At 42.6% G+C, this 21,847-nt stretch overlaps 1 protein-coding gene across 5 annotated transcripts in view; it reads right to left on the bottom strand.

The window, feature by feature from the left end:
• robo1 (roundabout 1) overlaps positions 1-21,847 on the bottom strand; it is a 524,355-nt gene that overhangs the window by 212,908 nt on the left and 289,600 nt on the right. For all 5 annotated transcript variants that reach the window (XM_072300450.1, XM_019050901.2, XM_072300451.1 and 2 more), the window contains one exon: positions 7,757-8,059. In XM_072300450.1, the coding sequence (XP_072156551.1) occupies positions 7,757-8,059 (303 nt within the window). The remainder of the gene's footprint in view (positions 1-7,756; positions 8,060-21,847) is intronic.

Below are 21,847 nucleotides of genomic sequence, written 5' to 3'. Positions count from 1 at the left end.
AAACTTCGGGTCCCACGCACGAAGTTTTTTTCTCCGTGTAGTTCCCTCGTTTTTTACCCTTGTTTCATCATTATGTTTAACGGTAGGTGGACTATATCATTGAGAAGTGTTCCATGGAGGGGTTTCGCTAGACGATTTCATACCCAGCCGCAGCTGTCGATGAAGAGAGAAAGTACACAAGTGAGGGCCGCAAATTGAAATTTAAATGTCAAACAAATGAGGGCGGAAGGAGGGCGCTCGGATTGGAAACCTGAACTTTGAGTTTCGTTTCGTCGACTCGAGCTAAAAAAGGTTAGGGGCGAGGGGTCGTTGGTGGTTGCGGCGCGGGCGGGCAGGAGCGCGAACTATCTGACGGGCGACTGGAAATTTGGCGCGACGAGTGGTTTATTGATTAGCGCGACATTCTTTTACTTTTAGCGCTTTGGATGTCATCCAGGACCAATAAAAGGGAAGCGGAACCGTGGAATCGATCCAATTTCACGCCGCCCTCGGTCGCATCCCGCAACGTCCAGACACTTTCATTCCGCCCGTAAATTAATTGGCCGAGGCGCACGGCAGCATGGGAATTAAAATCGCCGACGAATAAGGTCAGGGTGTCTACTACAACTAGTTGGCGAAAAATAAGTACTTTTACAGCATTAGGATGTCTACCAGTTATAAAAAACCATAATGGACCACTAGACAAGGTACGAATTTCGGCATTCTGATACATGTTCCTCGACTGAAATTTCACGTAGAATACGACGCTCGCAACGAAAATTACCGGAATCAACTCCTTCCAAAGATATTTAATGACTCTTGATACGTGAATTCAAACCACCCGCTCATGAAAACTCAATGCTCTGCGTGATTCACATCGTGCGCTAAACGTTATCATGACAGTCTCTGCGATATAAGATCTGGCAACCTCAATCTTGACGCTTTGGCTCAGCTGCAGCAAATCGCTTACAGTTTGAACAACACATGGTGGGAAATGAGCATTACTCGATTGAGAAGCTTGTTGAAACCGTTGTAGTGCGCGATTAGACTCACGTAGAGCTTTGAGTTTCTTGTCAGCAGGCAGTTCAAACTCCTCGTAACCAATGTGAAATAAAAACGTTAATATCTTCGTTTGGAGTTTGTTTCATTAGTTTTCGTTGCGCGAATCGTGCTCTACGTAAAATTCTGGTTAAGAAACATGTATCAGAATGCTTAAATTCGTACCTTGTCTAGTGGTCCATTGGGGACTTTTGGGGACTTTTAGGGTGTTTTTTCAAGAAAATCGGGGACTATGTTCACGAAATAGTAAGAGAAAGGGAGCTATGGTTAGAGCGTTAAAAGGCGTAATTCATACGACCAATTTTACAAGTCATGCTGAACCGATGCAAACATACGAAAAACCAAGCAACACTCCCGTTTTTTATTCCTGGTTATATCGCGCCACCACGGCTGGTGGGAAAATGCCGGTATTTTAGGACGATTTTTGTCATTGTTTGGGGACCTGAACAAGAAAATTGGGGACTTCCCGGGATATCGGGGACATTGGGGACTTTTGGGGACCGGTAGACACCCTGAGAATTTTTCCAGTACTTTACCAAAAGAATTCAGGACCTCGTCGGCGGAAAAATTTGGTGTTATTTCAATACCTACCATAAAGTAACCAAATTCGCAAAATTCACGCGCGAATCGTGCGAAAAATGGCGCATCCACGAATTTCCTACCCGGAGGTACTGGAGTACCTACTGAACATTATCTTCTCAAATTATGACATGCAACTATTTTAACTCTTAGGTAGATCAAATTGCATAACCACTGAATTGAAGGTAAACTGCATTTTCCTTTTTTACTTTTCTAGATTTCGATCGTGTTCAGTAAAATATTGTTAGGAGCTATTAAAATACGCGATGCGACTATTTTAACTCTTGAGCTGCTGACATTGCATAACCACTGAGTTGAAGGAAAGCTGAGGTCCTGGCTGCATTTTTAGACTTCATATGGCTTGCATTAAGTAAATTCGGTCGTGTAGATACCTTCATCTGGTAGTAGGGCAAGCTGAGCCATCAATCCATTTGAAATCTTAAGATTGGCATTGATATTTATTGACTTTTTTTGTGTTAGAAGGTTGGCTGCCTTTTTGGGCCCTAAGAGCTCCATACTTCGATATGCCCTTACTCTCCCTGTAAAGGTGCTCTAGACTGACTCACAAATGAAATTTTCTGAAAAATTGAAGGAAGAAGATCCAAACTTTCCGTTTTTTCTGTACCCCATGAAAAGAAATGTAGGACTGCTCAAATACACATGAGCCGTTTTTCCTTAGCAGGGCGGCACAGTGGATGGTGTTTTTTCGTTTCAGGATCACAGGCAGGACGAAAAGGCGTGACACAGCGTATGTTGACGTTACGGGACATTGCTGGTGTAGAATTGGAAGCCTTGGGTGCATCGAGCATTGCAACTCGGTGCTCGGTGCAGCGCCTGCGCCACACACATCGTGCTCGGGCTGGACCACACGATCGATTATCGATATTCTCCCACTCGAAGCTATGGAAAAGGATCAATTAATAAGGTGTTCGTTGCGATAACCTCCTTCATCGATCTTTTTCCATAGGTTTGAATATCAGATCAATCGATATATCGCGAAGTACGCCACGCCACTGGGCCAAGATCATTGCCGGGCCGACCGACCGCGGACGCAGGCTGGGTATTAATCACGGATGTCAGGTCATTTGCTCGGCTTCTATGTTCGAGTTGAGGCCAAAGCTAACTCTGGGCACCGCACCGGCGCACAGTGCTTTCAGAACTTCCTTGCTCTCCATCCCCATCAAAGCGGAAGCTTATTCAAAACTCGACCTAATTTAGTGAAAATTTCAAAATTCTCTGACTCCAGAAACGAAATTACTAATATGTTCCTATAAAACAATGTTAGGGGAGTATCCCTTAGGATATTGGTACTTGCGTAATTTGTTCGCGCGACTCAAGTTGTGATACAAACACCAAAAAAGTTGTGTTCTTGTGTTAGGTTGATAAAGGAAGCAGTGGCGTGGCGTGCTTTGCGATACATCGATTGATCGGCCACTTAAACCTACGGAAAAGTATCGATAAACAGGGTGTTCGCAGCGAACACCTAATAATCGATTCTTTACCATAGCTTCAAATAGGGAAACATCGATAGATCGCAAAGCACGCCACGCCATTGAAAGGAAGTGAAATGCAAACCAACCCAATTTTTTGTTGATTTTGGTACAAAAATCAAGGCAATATACCAAAGTCTGAGCACAAAATACGGATACATACATACATAAGATATGCTTCCAAAGCTCTCTCTGGTGTTCTGCGATCCGTAGCCGTCGAAGTTCCCTATCCTCTTGAAGCCCTCCGGCGAGTTAGCACACCCTAATTTCTTCTAAAACCCCCTGTCGCCACCCTTTCACTGGGCGTCCCCTTGGTCTCTCCCCGGGAGGAATAAATCAAGCATCTTCTTCAGCAGTCTATACCGGGATGGGCAAAAGGAACACTCGATACATGACTTTTCCAATTATGAGTTGAAATGTTCCAGTTTGGACTGCTGTCCTACTCATCAAGGAGGGAAACTTTCTGGAAGATCACGACCCCCGACCTCCCGAGGGGGCCTCAAAATATTTTAATTTTCAAATAGAGACCCCCCCCCCCTCCCACTTGTGACACATCAAGCGTACACACGTATCGAGCGTCTCTCTTGCGCATCTCATCAAGGAGGAAAAAAACTTCGTGCGTTCGACCCGAAGTTGAGGTCATATGGATCTCTAAAGTTTTCGGATCACGTATCTAACACTTGAGGTCCAGTTGCCGAAGTTCGGGTCAAACATCTGAAGTACTCCTCTACGTGCTGCTAGCGCGAAACGCGCACTGACGCCTACAAACCTAAAGGGCTGCTTCACGCATTGCGCAATGCTTGAAGTATCCCCTTAGGTTTGTAGGCGTCTTCACGCATTGCGCAATGCTTGAAGTATGCCCTTAGGTTTGTAGGCGTCAGTGCGCGTTTCGAGCTGGCAGCACATACCGAAGTGCCTCGATGGCTGACCCGAACTTCGGCAGCTCGACCTCAAGTTTTCGGATGCGTGATCAGAAAACTTCAGAGATCCATATGACCTTAACTTCGGGTCCCTAGCACGAAGTTTTTTTCTCCGTGATGTGAATAACATCCTCAATATTAGGCAGTTTTAATACGACTAATACTAAGGCAGAAAAGTAGGCACCTCGCTTGAGCTGTTGCTTAAGCGAGGTGCCTACTTTTCTGCCTCTGTTGAGCGGAGTGTCGACTCAAGGAAGTCGCATTGGTCCCGGGCCGCATCCACTGTGCACAGCTTGGGAGCGTTTTATTTGACTCGAGGCGCAATGCAAAAACAAGTCACGGGTGAGTCCGGCTGCTGCCCTTATCGTCGGCTTCCATCGTTGCAGCTCCGCGGCTCGGTTCGCCGTTCTCATCTGATTCAGATGTCGGCACGGAAACTCTTAGGCCAAGCCCCCCTCCCCCACCGCAAGCCTAACCGTAAGCTCACGGCACCGAGGCTGCGGAGAACAGCAATATCCAGCATCTAACAACTATTAGCCATCATTCCGGCGTTAATCGGAGTTTTATCGCGCGGCCGCGGTGAAAGTTACGCGCTGTGCAGTCTTGGTCGCGGCCGGCGGCGCGGCGAGGGGTAGACGCGCCGCGCCTAGGATGGCCCCTCATTGGTGGAATTCCGCGGTGGGTGTTGAAACCTGCCACGTCCAATCCGAGAATCTCTCAGACAGATTCGACCGCGGATCTACGGATCGTTCCGGCGTGTCCGACGACCGAACAATGTGTATGTGTACGCACCCTTCGCTGCAAGCTGACAAGGTGTCTACTAGAATTTCATTATACAGATTTGCCTGATATTCCATTGATTTTTTGAACAAGAAAAGTGACATTTGTTTGATTTCACGAACCAATATATTTGATGAATTGAATAAAATATTCCATTCGGGCATGTGCTCTGCCATGCTGAGGAAGAACAACGTCTGAACATACGAGAGTTGCCAAATTTCCTTCGATAAAATGTTCATTTGCAGAGAAAGTTATGAATGTTTTCCCTTGAATTTTGCAGGACTTTTCGGTGGAATTGCAAGCAAAATTATCTGAAAAACTGGAATGAAAATATTCATGAGTTTACTAGGAAATTCGAGTTTTATCTAAGGAAATCTGGCAACGCCTGAAGGTTCATACGGCGTTCTCCCTTAACATGGCAGTACTAAACTGCGTGCAGTTAAAAAACGCTACTCGAAATTCCCTGATCTCCGTGACCAATTTTCCTGATTTTTCCCGATGACATTGAATTTCCTGATATTTTCCGGTTTCTACTGACGGTAAACAACCTGAAAAGCAGCCTTGACTTGATAAAATGAGCACAACTGTCCCGTAAGAATTTCGTATTATATTGAATTCTTGGTTTGCCAAAACAATACTTGATAAACTGACATAGAAAGAGAGACAAGAAAAAAAAACTCCAAACGTTGGATTGATTAATTTACGGGATTCAACGAACAATTTAATGAAATTCGCGCATGGAAAATTATTCCACATCGTATGGTACATTTCAGAAATACACATGAATGTTTAACAGTGCAGAGACGTAGTAATTGATCGCATTTCTGCCAAACGGAACTATGTGCATCATGACGTGAGCCCTGTTATACATTTATTCTGAAGGGACGCAGGGCTCATGTCTTAATGCACATAGTTCCGTTTGATAGAGATACGTCCAATTGAGCCCTTGCCTCCCCATTGGAGCTTCACTTCTGTGCCCTAAGAAAGCTTTGCTAAAGTTTCCATCCCATATTTTGTATTGATTAGTCACGACTAGTCGCGGTAAATGAACAAGTCTTGGTTTGTTAATTTTTCACTCTAAATATCTACAAACACCCTATGATGTAAATGCACCATCGAATGGCCAATGGTCATGGAGATCACAAAGCTACAGGTGAACTAAAGTAGAGTGAGTAACTATTGCGGCTCATGCCTCCCTAATTGATCAGCGATTCGAATCAGAAACATACTTCGATAACGAGATCCGTTTATTCGCCTGATTGCGCAGTCTTCGCGGATTAAACAGTGTCGACCAGTTTTCGCGATATTAGATAAACGATGCTATCGCGAATCAACGCGACACAAACACGGACGGACGTTCATTGTGCAAAAGATCCCATTCGATAGTGGTTCGATGTATCGTTTGGTTCAAAACAACAGAACATAACCTCAAACAAAAATTTTAGGATTTAATTTGGAAAAGCTAAAAATGAGAAAATTCATTGCCATTTTGTACTTGTAAGTATCTATACATCACAAAAAAACCCGTTCCCTCAGATTACTCAATGGACTTTCGAGGCTATGTTCACATGTTGAACCAATCGATATCGATACAATCTCACCTGTTCGATGTATCGAACACGATCCGCTGCCGAGAAATCTCCTCGTCCAGATCGAAGATATGAAATTACGGTATTAAAACTACAGCCTGTTGATGATAAAACACAAGAGGAAAGAAACGCGAGGACACGTGGAAGCTTAAACAGGTGCTGGCTTTCCACCGGTCGTTTCATGAAGTTGCATTCGAGTAAATTCCTGTGTTCTGCGCTAACGCGAAATGGATTTTGTTCGCCGACAGGAGGAAAAAAGTTCAAAATGCACTCGAGGTATCCTCTCCTCTCGGAAAGTGTAAAGCTCTTTACGTGAGATTCGGGGGAGAGGGGGGGCTGAGTGCGACTCAGCACGTACAATCATGCAGGTGGGTTCATTTGCTGTGTTCTGAAAGTTTCGAGACAACGGAGCGGGTTCTCGGTCGACTGTGTCTCCAAAGGCGAGAGCGCATCGAATTTGTGTTCTCGCTCCGAGTTGAATATTTAACTTTTATCAGTGTAAGAAACGTTATAAACTGCAGGAAAAACGGAAACCCGACTCCGAGATGAGAAGGAAGAGACGCTAGATGAGAGGAAATGCGGGGAATACATGGCTCCCGAGCAACACCGTGTGGAATCGCTGAACGTATGCTGAAAAAAGAGGGAGGAACCTGAGTAGCCCAGCTCAAAAGGATTCTTAATGGTTCTTTTGAAGCGAGACGGCTTTTGTGACGATTAGTTAAAAAAACGTATTTGTGAAATGTTACCTTATTTTAATACAGTGGATTCACGGTTCCTAGCCGTGAGTATATTTGCTTTTGTTAGAGCTTGATAAATAATTAAACAGAAATCGCTTCAAAATGTATAACCGAATGAATTCTGTAACAATCAGCTCTCAACTATGCCCGCCTACATTTAAACGTTTAGGTAAAAACAGCTCCTGACGGTCGAAATGGTCGCATCCTTGGAGAGGACCTACTGGACCTACACTGAGAAAAGTGCTTGCATTCTTGCGTTACTGTCGGTTGATACAGGAATTGAAACACAAATGAAACTAAATTTTGTGTTGAGTATAATAGAGGCTGCGAAAATTGCGAATATAAATGTTTTGTTGTATTGAATATAAATGTTAATGTTTCGCAAAATACATTTTGCGAAACATGAAAAGGAACCAGTATTTTTCAAAATCTTTCATAAATTTCTAAAATTTCATAAAATATTTCCAGTGAAATTTCAAGATTTTATTCCTCATGAAAGGTTGCCACCTTCGTGATGTCATGTGTCCTCTACAAAATCTCTGTCGTTCCAAAATTTGGTAATTGGTCATTCGGTGCATGGAAATTTGGTAATTCGATAGAAAAAGCGAAAGAAGAGATCGTACCTGCAACTTGTAGTGTGGCGTTCCTGCTAGTAGCGACTCCAGCCGTATTCCGAGCGACGCACCAGTATACACCACTGTCCTGCTCCTTCTTGTTGTGAGCCACCCTGAGAAAAAACAAGGACCCGGTGGGCAGGAGCACCCTTTGGTTCGAATGTGGCGTCTTTTTGATGAGCTCCCCGTCTTTGTACCACTCTATCGTCGGCTCTGGCTTGCCTTCGGCTTTGCAGTTGAGGGTCACGGGTTCGTTGCGCGGGACGACCATGTCACTGGGATGTTCCGTGATGCGGGGAGAGCGAAATTGAGCTGAAACAGACAAGGAGAACATTCAGGGTTATTGGTTTTGTTAAATTATAGTTGGGTGTACTTACGAATACATACATAGCATAAGATTAGACATGGAGCTAAATTTTATAAAATGAGAATAATTTTAAACAGCGTACGAGCAACTTCTGGAATTGCTTCTGCTTCCCCAAATTTTGCCCTGCTTGCGACGAAGTTTTAGATAAGGTATTACTTTCTGACAAAAAACAAACCAACATTTCGAAAGGAAAATTTAATGATAGTTACTTCTTGGATTGGTGAAAAAAAAATTCCCGGCAAAATTCTTCACCTTGAAAAGACATATTTTGTTCCAGAAAACGTGTCGTACATTACAAAATTAGATGAAGCACCTTTTAGTTTCAATCAAAATAAATTATTCGGGTATTGGACTAACATAAAAATTATAATGTTCGTATGAATTTTTAAAATCCTTTTTTCCCCCTTTTTTTAAAAAATTTTGACTGAGCCAAAAGTACAAAGGCGGAAAACATAAGTATCAAAAATAGGTCTTGACTTGATCGTTCGTAAAGTCTGACTAGTTCATGACTCAGCTTTTCCTTAGTTTCCCTATTTTTCAGATAGTTTTCAAGTATCCAAAAAAAGAAACCCAGATGATAAAATTGCAACATATTTATACAAATTGCTCCTCTCGTTTAGTTTATGGAGCTGCTGGTGATAAAAGTGAAGCAGAATGGAGTGTCAACATTTAAGAAAATATTTGGAAGACGAAAACGCGCGCAGGATACTCTCGGCTAGGATGCTAAGCCCATAATATTATAGTGTCAATTATTTATTTTTGTTGAGCTGAACGCAGTTGGCTACTATTTGTCTTCGGCTGTCAACTCAAGTTCAGCATCTTTGCGCTGTTGCCGCTGCATTCTATTTTAATTTTAAATAAACAGTCAGAATTCAACTCCTTAAATGACGACAGCCTATTATTGGTGGCTGGATCTAAATGACGAGCAACAATCGTGGAATTACGAGGTGCGACTCAATATTTCAGTATGATAAAACGATAACTTTTTTACACATTCACTGAAATTCACCACGAATTGCGTTCTTCAGTGGAACTGGAGAGTAATGCTTTATAAAATCAGAGCAAACTACGTTAAAAATAATTTCAGTTAAAGCAAAAAGACAATGATATAACTCAACACTCTTGCTCTACATCGATTCATCTAGGTTTACGATGCCTTGCTCCATAAAGTAATTTTAAAAATTTTATTATACCATTTTGACTTTAAAATTACGATTTTCAGTAAAAATAACTATCTGGGAATTTAAGTTTGTGAGACTAAAAAGACGCGAACAAGATTTAGTCGGCTGAACCAAAAATACGCAAAATCCCACGGAAACAAATTGTTAGGGGTTATCCCCTAAAACTAACTGTGGCCCTACCACAATTTATTTTTATTTTTTATTTCATATTTTTCTCGACGTTGCCACACACTACAGAAAATCATTTGTGCGAAAATGATTTTGTGCGGCAACGATAATCGGAAAAATTATCACAAATGTACTTTGTGCGGAGAAGATAGTCAGCCGAAAATACGAGTATACGTTTGAGATTCGACGCGGCAACACGGAGTCGAAATCTGCATCGGATGCAGACTCCTTTTTGGTGCGGCTCAGACGCCACCTACATCTCGTTTAGGGTAGGCCTGTCAGCAGTCACAAGGGTGGTCATAAACTACTCAACAAGCCAACTGTTCCGACCATCAGTACTTGCGCCACACGCGCCCTGATCTTCTCCTACAACCATACTTTCAAAGACGAGGCACAGGCACATTCAAAGTTGAAATCCTTGCAGAGATCGTGTGTTCTAATTTTGTCTCCATTTGAACCCTTGTAATTTATGATTGGGTGCCGATATTGTCACCTTCCGGCCGAAGTATCACAAGCGCCATGTGACACTTCAAAATTTCCGCCGCCATTTTTATTTTTTTACAAGGAAATGGTTCAACGAAGCCGTCCGAAAATTTCACTGAATTTTCTTTGTGCTGCCGATAAAATTCAAAGAAATTTCCAGATAGATTCAGTGGACAATTTCTCTGTAAAAAAATTAAATAGAGGCGAAAATTGTGAAACGTTACATGGCGCTTGTGATACTTTGGCCGAAAGGCCGAAAAAACTTTAAGAGCTAGCACACGTGAAACGTAGGAAAACGGAGAAAATCTTTAAGAGGTAAATATTTAGATGATGGCATTGAGGTCCATTATACATTACGTTTGCAGAATTAGTTTCATGTAAAATGCTCATAAAAATTGGAATAAACCAAATCACGAAGGATGTTATTTTGAATGTGCACAACTGGGAATGCCAAAAAGCCGTGACTTGACTAACGCGGTAAATCGCATCATTCAATTATGACCGTACAAGTTACAGACATTGTATTGGAGAAGCCATGGATCTATTTGTATGTAAATAAATGCGAACTGTCGTAGATAGTTTTTTTAAAAAATGGACGATTATTGAGCGGAGATCTCATAAACGGTGACAATGAGCGCGAGAAAACCAGGGCGAGAATTTTCTCCGGGCAGAATTAAATCCCATCCCACGCACGTGGCTGGCGACTGCGCTCCTGGTCAGTAAAGCACGTAACTCGTCAGTGGACTAAACGTTGCTCCTCTAAAAGAAGAGCGTATCTCTATTTTCAAATGAGCCCTGGAAAGTATACCGCCAAATGGGGAACAGGTCTCACGTTAAAATTGAGATATGCGCTTACGTCAAAGGAGCGAAGATAAAGCGGAACTGCTAATGGAAATCAAACGAGGCGGACCTTCCGGGTCTCGAGTTCATTTAGACGTATTTACGCTAAAAGGAACTATGTTGCACGCAACCCCAATGCACATAGTCCCTTTTAGCATAGATAGTTCCATTCGGCCAATCGCGCCGGAGTTGAGGCCGGGCTCGATAACGGCCAGAGTCGGCCTTTCGATTGAGAAATAATTTGTTGAGGCATATTTTAAGCTAACCGTCAAATATTGACCTCGACCAGGCCTTGTTATGCACCGAGCATTCTGCCAGCTGTTGCCGGACGGACGTCCCTTTTGGAGATTTGCATCCCGATTTTATTAAAATAAATCCCCAGCTTATATTAACGCAGAAATAACTTATCTCGACTGCTATCACTAAAAATGTCCGCTTCTGTCTCATTTTTTACAGATTGAGAACAAGCTTATTAAAATTTCCCCCTTTCGTCTATAAGAACCACCCGTTTAAACTTATTAGATCGAATGGATACTTGGAATGGATTAGATGAAATGGTGTTATCACTGTGATCCTACATATAAAAACTTATAGGATCACTAACTTGTCTATAATTTTCAATAATCAACCTGAAAAAAATGTTTAACGTGAGTTCCGGGCGGTTTAATCAATTGTGTTAATCTCCGTTGGTTGTACCACTAGAGTGGAGCAGACAGCAGATCCATTAGATGTGCACCAATAAAAAACATTCTTAGACCTATCTTTATCGGATGTTAAGCATTGACGTTCTAAAACGACACGACGCTAGGCGGACTAGAAAAGGTCTGGATCTAGAGTCCAGACTATTACATAATTTGACGAGAAAAAATTATCAGGATTCAATCGGATTTATGCTTTAATCAAAAGTTTAATAGTTTTAACTTCCGCCGGCGCCGCGCTGAACGCACTGTGTTTGACGCAATGCATGAAGTATTCATGCAATCTTGTAGGCGCTATGCGTTTCACGTCGGCCGCTGCTGACCGCACTGTGTTTGACGCAAAGCGTGAAGTATTCATGCAGTCTCGTCGTAGGTGCTAATATGTGTTTCATGCTGACCGCCGCGCTGAGGGCTTCTCCTTTTCATATCAAGTCCTCGTTAATATTGCTCTCTACGCCGCACGGCTCCATGCCAAATCGCGTGTTTGGTTTCTGTCTTAACTGGACCAATTAAAAGTGCTGTCTGATATATCACCGAAAGACGACAAAATTAGAAATTACTATACTCTCAGGAAGTGAGAGATTTTGTCGCCTTTTCTCGTTTGTAATTTTTTTTTCTGAATCCGATGTTCTTCTTATACCCACATTTAAAAAAATTGCAAAATTTGCCGCCATGGGCCGCGGCCCATGTGGCCACCCCCTTCCACTGAAAAAAAGGTAGCTTGGATCAAGCATGATAATTCTTGAATTTGCCGCCAAGAATTTTCTTAATCTTGCTTTAAGCTGACTTTTTCTTGATTCAAGAAAATTAATGCTTGGGTTAAGCAAAAAAGTAGCTTATATTAACCAGCAAAATTCTTGATTTAAGAAGAAATAATTCTTGGTGGCAAATTTAAGATTCTTTTTTTTCCAAAGTAATCCGGCCCTGGTGCGGGAGACGGCAGGACCCTTAAGACTCTAACTCGACGGAGAAAAATGAGGCGTTGGAAACATCCGTGTGGTGGCGGTTCGGTCGGTGTCTTAAATCTGTAAATAGCCGATGCCTCCGACGCAACGCGACGCGCGACGCCCGGACGACGTCAACGCCAACTGCTCGCGGAGTGAATACGGCGGCTTGATCAATATGCTGGTGGCCGGAAATCTTCATTCATTCGCCATCTATCTCCGTTAATACCCGGCTTCCGGAGCAAATTGTTCACAGTCGACGGGGCGCAAGGCTCCCGGCCCCGGTGCATCGCGACGCATGCGGCGACACGACGACCCGGGCATCTGACTTTTGTTCCTGGCGGATACGCCGAGAGGGAGAATTAGGGCGACACGCCACCGCGTCGCGACGCTTTATGTCATAATTTGTGCCCCCACCTCCCCCCCCTTCTCCGAACTGGAGGGCTCGTTCGGAAAAATGTCACGTACGGCAACCCCCGCGATGATTCGTCATCTCTGAATGCATTTGCCTATCGGAATTATTCGAGTGCGGCATCCGGGATTACAGCGGGGGAAGTGAAATGAGGCGGTTTTAAACTGGGGAAAAAAGTGACTTGAATTTGCCGTCGAGGAGATTTGAGGGGCTTGGAGGACGAGGCGCATAAGTGCAGTTTCTGAAAAAATTGAAACATGAATGATTTCGAGTAAACTAATGTTAATGCATATTCTGTAAAAAATTCGCTCTCAAATTCAAATTTTTGTCGCAATTGTTGTCTCTTTCTAGGCATAACTGACCGCTGGCTGACAAGAAAAACTGCTCGCATACGCGTTAAATTGAAAAAAAAAACATGTCACAAACTACGCAGATTGCGCAATAAGGAGTGTATTTCAGATTTTTTGATGTGCCCGATGTGACTTCCGAGAGAATTTACCTTCAAAAAAAATTGAGCAAAGTCAGTTTTTACCTTCAAAAAAAAATTGAGCAAAGTCAGTTGGCTGTATCTCTTGCTTGCAACAGACCCATTCCTGCGATAATATGAGAGATATCAGACATTATTTAAACGCCATCAATCGTTAATTCAATTTCTCCTCTTCTTTCTTGCCTAAGTTTTCCTCCACTTGTGAACAGCTCCTCGTATCTCACCGTTCTTCAACACTGAAGTTCCTTAAAAATCTACCATTTACAAACACGGATAGCCATTAGTCAAAAGGTGCTAATTATACTTGAAAATCAATCGTTGTGGTGGAGTTCACGGGCTCAAATCAAGAGCACTGAGCACTGAGCGCGCAGACTGTCATGTTTATTGCTGGCACCCGGTCTCAATTAAACCTACGCTGCTTGGGCCGTTGTGTGGATGTACATAATGTATAATAGGCGACGATTTGTCTGCATCAATTTAAAACGGCTGAAACGGCAGTTTGGCGAGAGATACGTCGAGTGCAGGTCGTTGATCGCTCGTCGCACCGGGCGGCGGGCTGTCGTTAACGAGTCCGCGCTCAAATTCACTCGCGGAAAACATTTACAAATGGTTACCAGAAAAATTGCGCTCGACGAATTAATTGATTTTTGATTTACGGCCTCCGCCCTTTTTTCGCGGGCCGGGGGGATTTGCATGGGGCCGGTCCACGGTTTTCGTGTCGAACAGCGCATACGCGTGTTCCTGCAATTAGCCATGATTAATTGACACCATAAGGTTGACAGCCCTTATTAATTGACGCCTCTGCATTGGCGCTTCGCCACGCGAGCATGCCGGGCGGGCCACGAGCACTTGAACCCGCACCCGAAACTCGCGTCGTGATTTCAGTCCTTGCATTCCGCCAGTGGCGTGGCGTGACTGAGCGATTATCGATATCTCGCCATTTGAAGCTATGGTAAAGAATCGATTACTAAGGTGACACCCTAATCGATCTTTTTTCAACGGGTTGAGTGGCGTATCTATCGATTTATGAAAGTACGCCACGCCGCTGCATTCCGCAGTATCGAGCAAAAAGTTCACAACCAAGTTCAGAAGGATAGGCAAGTTATGTGCGACACATATTTCCGTTTTCTGGATTTGTCTGTTCCACCATTGTCTATGCGGGGTGATCCAAGGTTGAACGGCCAGACTAAAGGAGCGTGTTCTATGGGTTGAAATAAGACTTTTTTTGTTGTATAAAGTTTTTTTTTTTCCAAAAGTGACCCCAGTCGGAGCCACGCCTCCTCCCCCCCCCCCCCCGGAAAAAAAATTTCGGGAAGTAAGTCGTTTTCTCTGGATTTTGGCAACCAAATCTCATGGAAATTTGCATTCCCCTGTACTTATATGCCCTATATTCATGAATGATCTAAAAAAAAACGAGATCTCAATTTAAAGAGGGAGTTTGGGGTCTTCCGGCTCTTAGAGATTGGCCGTTTGGATCACCTTGAAGAGCCATGCACTTTGATGAGGCTGAGCCACTTTTTCTCGCGCAACGCTGTCTGGTAATTGCAGCTTTTACACCTTGTCCATCGCACAAAAAGAATGATGATACAAAAAATACACACAAGTGCAATGAAATGTTTTCTTATTGATTTTGAGGCGTGTCGACATATATACTTTCATCGCGCACCGTGCACGATTTCTGGAAAAAATTAATGCAAGCTTCCACAGCAATCTTGACTCTTTCGCGTGGCGGAGGAAATGCATTCAAATTAAAGAGCATCCATCAATTATGGAGTAAAAAAGAGACATCAGAAGAAGAAAACCCGTAAGTTTTATACCAAGTGAGGTAAGGTTCGAAAAATTTACGGTTTCCGTACGGTAATCCGGAAACGTATTAGATTCGGCTGGGATATAAAATTCACACGAGAGCATTCTTTTTCTTAACACGCTACGTTACATCACTTTTCGCAGCTACGTTGATAGCAATTCCCTCTCGAATTTGCATACCTTATTTTCAAAAATTGCACACCACATTGATGTTAGGAGGCGTTCAATCCTCGAGCCTTCCGATCTGAGCGTGTCTAATTCCTTCACAACCCCGTTCGCTTCTGCTCGTTCCTGATTCCCGATTCTCGTTGATTATTCCCGTCACGTTCCCGGCAAGTGCCGGAATGCCTCCACAGAGTCTTCCCTCGAGAATTAAAACACTTTTCTTTCTGCTTTGAATTCCGGGCTTATCTCCTCTTAGATTTCCCTGTAAATAATTATTCGACACGAAAAACAAATGTTCCTCGTTTATCATTTTCCTCCCGCGGGAGAGTATCGCCCTATCTCAGCGGGTGAAGTTATTTTAAAAATTCAGATTTCGACGTTCCGTTGATGGGGCTTTGCCTCGGTCACTTTGCCTGAAGATGACCTTTTTTCAGATCAGCGACTGGGGGAGAATTGAATCGGTCTTCCTCAAAAAGACTTAAGCACCAAATATAAAAATACAAGAAAAACAGTAGAAACTGTATTGAACAACCCGTTCTAATCAGTAAAATTTTTCAAAAAAATTTTCTTAACCGTCATTAAACCCGTTTTAAACCGCAGATTAATTGGACGTATTTCTATTAAACGGAACTATGTGCACTAGGACATGACATGAGCCCTGAGACCCATAAGAATACATGCATAAGAGGGTTCACGTCATAATGCACATAGTTCCGTTTGATAGAAATAGTCCAATTAAGAATGTTATTGAGGAATTCATTGCTTTAATAGTTTAGAGCTCTGAGATTTAGAACGGGTCGATTGAGATGGTGATTACCGTTCTTCTCTTAGATCAATTTTTGGCGTTTAGGTCGTTTTGAGAATGACCGATTCAATTCCGAGTTGTGTGACTTGGCAACGATATCGAAACGTCCTGTTCTCGGTGTTCTCTATCGCGCTGGCGGGTTGACGCGAGTTAGATCCCGATTATCTAATTGTCAACATCCATCGTTCTCGTCCGATGTGTTCCCGAACAGGGACACGGCTCCGACACCGGGCCCTCGCACAGTGGCTCGAGTCAATAGGAGAGGTCGGACATGAACTTTTTGACTAGAACTGCAAATTTCGGTATTTATTTCGTCACAGGTTACATTTCAAGGGATACTTCAGGTAGAAAATTTCACGAGGAAACCAATGGAACCAGTTTTAGAGCCTCAAAGTTTAGTATAAACGGAGTTATAAGCGTTTAAAGTTTCTGAATTTTGTCCGACATCTCCGATTGACTCGATCCATTGTGCGTCGCGTCACGGTCCACATCGCGCCTGTGTCTTGCCCGGTTCCGATTGGGCGTTGAACTTTCAAAGCTCACGCGCTCGCTCCCCGACCCGCGATTCTGGTGCGTGTCACCTCTCATGCCCGAGCGACAATCGGCGCAGGGATTATACAGGGTCATTCAAAAGTCACGCACCACTGGCCATGAGGGGGGTAGTCATTTGAAATTTTTGAGTCGCCCCCCGCCCCCTCCGAGGAGATCATAAACTGGAAAGCACCTAAAAAAGTTTCCCCCTCGATATGAGGGAAAACGTTTTAAACCGCAAATCGATATCATAATTAGAACTAAAGTTATGGCCAGTGGTGCGTGACTTTTGAATAACCCTGTAGATTCTGCTCAAACGGTTTCCACCGACCAAACCTCCGACCTAACCACCTTCCGTCGAATCGTCGATTAGTTCCGGGTTTAGGTTTAATCCAACTGCCACGCGATGATCGCAGCAATCAAGTCAAAAATCTTGGCAAATTATGATTTTTTGCTACTAAAATAGTGCGCTAGCCACAGCGCGTCTCAGGCTCTCAGGAATCATTTACGATTAAAACATAGTGAAAATTACTGAAATGAAAACGAAATAGTTAAGTTAGCTAGTCCCAGTAAAGTTAACTTTCAGGGGAAGTTAGATCAGGTCATTTGGGACCGCAATGTTTAAGGAAGGGAAGCTATCGCCATGCAGAACGGTATTATCTGAGACCCGAAAATCTCCAAGGACAACAAAAAGAGAATTTAAAAGGAACTCAATTGTTAAAATATGATGACTAATTACGGTAAAAGTGGTGATTGAAGACTGAAGAGGCAGGTCCAAAGAAATGCTCAATGCGACAGAGATGGATTTCTGGCGTTACAACATTCCGGAAATTTATGGAGTGTGGACAAGGGATACAGCTACACTGATAAAAATTATTTGTGTTATTGTGTTACTATTGATTGATGCAGGAAGTGAAACACAAACCAACTCAATTTCGTGTTGATATTGGTGCGATTGGCGATTAATTTAGCGCAGAACAAAATGGAGAGACTGGGAAAACGAAAGCTTTGGTTATTTTAAGTTTTACTTTCCGTATTAACCAAACTTTTGTATTGAGTTTTCTCTCTGTGCGATTCAGGAAATGTAATGCTTGTACCGAATATAAACATTCACGCGCACGAATTTTCTCTGTACGCGGACTCGAAAGTTCGATCATCACCGGATTGAAAAGAAAAGCTGTTCGGGTAAGCGCACTCCTTGGCGGCGACTTCCGGAGTTATGGCATGAGTTGGCGCGACGAAAAAGTTGGAAAGTTTTCCGCAACAGGTACAAGATGAACGGCCGCAGACGGCGGAGATGGAACTGTTGACAGCCTCCGACTGCGGCCGCCTCCGCCTGCTTCTCATTCGTTGCGAGAATTTCATTTATAAAATCGGCGAGCGAAATCATTTATACAGGGTGATCCAAAAGTCCTGCACTGTTATAAAATTCTCGGCGTTTTTACCAAGGTCCGTTGGTACCTTTACCATCTCACTTTTTTACCAATTATTGGTAATTTTACCAAGACAGACTGGTAAGCTTACCTAAAAACCGGCATTTTTACTGTCTTTTTCAGGTAAGAACAATACCACTTTTATTGGTAATCAATTTCCGGTAACTTTGCCATTTTATCTCGGTAATTCTACCACAGTCGATAAAAAATATTGACGTTTTTACCAAGGTTCAATAAAATTACCGAGAAAGTTCAATAATTTTACCGAGATTCTTGGTAAAATTACCAATTCCATAAATGGTAATTTTACCAAGGAAAAACTGGGATCAAATAGAACTCTGAATTCTTTGTAATTTTACTCTTTTCTTAGTAAATACACCGAGATTTTTTTTTTTTCAGTGCGCCAGCATCTGACATCCCCCTCTAACTTTTGAACGTAATGAGATAGAGACTTGAAACTTTGCGAGTGCCCTCAGGTCAAATTAAACAACTTTTGGGAGACTTTAACATTTTAAAGGGACCAATCTTAAAAGGAGCAAAGGGCAAGGTACGAGGCAAGTATCAGATTTCGTTTTCTCTCTTAATGAAATTTCCGGAGTTCAGATGACGAATTTCTTGGTATCTTTTCTGAATATTTCATATCCACTGAAAAACGAAAAGGCGGGTCATTCAAAAGAATGATAACAATATACGTCAGCAAAGGGATATCATAGCGAGAAACGTTTATTCCATAAAATTCCTGAAAAAGTTCAAAATTCTACGATTAAAATTGCGGACCGAGGAGAGGGAAATCTTATAAATCTCCGACATCCGTAGTGATTTCAACCGACGAAACAGACTATTACGACCAATTCACACGATGAAACGACCTAGAGCTCTGAGCGCGTTAAAAGGAACAGTATTTTGTAAGAGCACTCATTTAAAAACAAAAAGGAAGACAATAAAACTACACTAAGACGCTCTTCCGTGTTTTTGATTCCGGATTTAGCCACATTCAGAGACGATTATACGCAACTAACACGCTCCCTCTCAGACGAAAGTTGCTTGTCCTTTCATTTCAGGAGTAATAAATAAATACGGCAGCTCAAACGGGGGGCGGCTGGAGATAGAGGGGGATATGTCAAGGAGGGGCTCCTTCCAAGCGAGTGCGGGGGCGGGGAAGGGATGTGACGGATGAGAGAAAGCTGAGAAAGGAGAAAGGAGGGGGATCAAGCATGGATACGGTGAATATTACGGTTAAAAACGAGAGTTTCCGAAAATACTGAAACCATGAGCTCAATAAGTAAATTAGCGAGTGCTCATTCCTGCCACGCGTAAGAGGAGGAAAGAGGGGAAGACAGAATCGGGGGGCGGAATAGAATAGATGGCAAGAGCCAAGAGTTCTTTATAATGAACAAGGAGTTTTACATAATACATGTGATGATTTAGCAACGTTGCGTTGTATGCTATTCCTGCACATTTCAGTATGAATTTTTCTTCGGAAAATCCCGCTTGTATGCAAAATTGTGCATATCGATGGCTAAAGTAGTTAACGTAATTTTTTGGAAACTTCCTTGATTTTCCTTCTCCGTTCGCAGAATATACTGTGAAAATATATAATGGACCACTAGACAAGGCACGAATTTAAGGAATCTGATACGAGTTCCTTAACCAGAATTTCACGTAAAACACGATTCGTACAACGAAAATTACTGAAACCAACTCCTAACGAAGATATTAACGTTTCGTTACGAGGAATTGGAACTGCTCGCTCACAAGAAACTCAAAGCTCTACGCGAGTCAAATCGCGCACTACAACGGTTTCAGCAAGCTTCTCAATCGAGCAATGTTCATTTCCCATCATGTGTTGTTCCAACTATTAGCAATATGCTATAGCTGAGCCAAAGCGTCAAGATTGAGGTTGCCAGATTTTCATATCGCAGAGACTGTCATGATAACGTTCAGCGCGCGATGTGAATTACGTAGAGCATTGAGTTTCCACGAGCGGGTGGTTTCAATTCACGCACGAAGAATCATGAAATATTTTCGGAAGGAGTTGATTTCGGTAATTTTCGTTGTGCGCGTTGTGTTTTACGTGAAATTTTGGTGTAGAAACATGTATTAGAATGCTGAAATTCGTACCTTCTCTAGTGGTCCATTGAGGCATTATTTGCACCTCTACAGCGAGGCTGCGGGTTAAATACAACAGATCATGTTTTCAAGTTGCAATTAAGTTGTGGCGAACAGTTGGTCGTTATAAATACGATTGAGAACACGTGAGCTCGTTCGTGTTCACGACGAAAACGAAAGAAGAAAGCTGAAATGAACTTGAACTCATATACGCAGGACAGACTCTTTCATTCATACCCGCGTCGTGTTTGAAGTCATGCTGGGCGCACGTATGTGGCAGTTATAATACGCTCTTTGTTTTAGGCCAGAGTATACATATGTAATAACCTACCACTCGGCTGTGAGTATGTATTATCTACACACACTGACGTACTAGGGATAAATGCCGTATGAGCATTTGTTGAATGTTGTCATATCTCCTCCGATAACAAATTAGTTCTTCCGAAAAGAAATGAATATTTTATTTTAAAATTTTCAGATAATCTACATAATTTGTGAATCAAGTTCTCTGAAAAAGTGGGAGGAAAATATTCGCAATTTTCTCTGTAAAACAACATTTTCTCAAAGTAAATGTGGCCTTTACTGAGGGCTCATATGCGCACGGTCTTAACATGCTCATACTGCCGCGCTAAGGAAGAACACCGTAAGGAAATTCGATAGTTGCCAAATTTCCTTCGATGAAATGTTTATTTTTAATGGAAGGTATGAATATTTTTCCTTGAAATTTCCAGGAACTTCAGTCGAAATTGCGAGGAAAATTATCAGAAAAACTAGGAGAAAATTAGTATTCATAAGTTTAAAAGAAAATCCATGTTTTTTCAAAGGAAATTTGACAACGCATGAAGGTTCATGCGGCGTTCTTCCTTAGCACGGCAGTATAGGCCTGTCAAGACCGGCCCGGGCCCGCGTGTTCGGCTGGCTCAGATCGGATATACTCAAGTCCATTGAATACTTAATTAAAATGAAAACAATCGGACAAAACGTGGCTATTGTTGACGCAATCGCTGGACGAATTATGGGCCCAATTATCTCTCCATCTGGTTGTCATCCTCCCCGTTCTGACGATTCCATTGAAATTGGATAAACCAACCGTCTACAACGAGAGTGACCAAGTTCGGTTGAGCTGGCCCTGCAGGCCTTTGAATCTTCTTCGCCGCGTCAGCAAGAGGCTGTCTTCGTCGTGTAAGATTAATAGCTAATTTCGCTCGTGTACAAATCTTATTTGTTACATACAGATTTATTAGCTGCCTGTACATGCCTTTGTTTTCGATGAATATAAAAATTGGATCGCCCGGCATGCGTTAGAGGAAAAACCTCCAGCTGAGTGGTCCTAACGCACACACAACGAAATACATGTCCCATTACTACTACGTAAATAAAGAAAAACGTTCTCGGTTACTATTATACATGATCCCCAGGATATCTACTAACCGATACTAACTTTCTGTAGGTGCTCATTATGCATCGAGTTTTATTAACCAGTTACTTGATAAACACCATCAGAAATTCGTTCTTGAAAAAAAAAAATATTCTGACAAAAAAAAAAAAACGTTCTTCGTTACTATTGATCCCCAGGATATATTGTTCTGGTTGATCCCCAGGATATCTACTAGCCGATACTAACTTTCTGTAGGTGTTTATTATGCATCGATACTTAGTTACTTGATAGAT

This window comes from Bemisia tabaci, chromosome 5 (genome assembly GCF_918797505.1).
Source record: "Bemisia tabaci chromosome 5, PGI_BMITA_v3".
NCBI lineage: Eukaryota > Metazoa > Arthropoda > Insecta > Hemiptera > Aleyrodidae > Bemisia > Bemisia tabaci.
The sequence above is the reverse complement of the archived record's forward strand: the minus strand, read 5'-3'. Positions and strand labels throughout refer to the sequence as shown.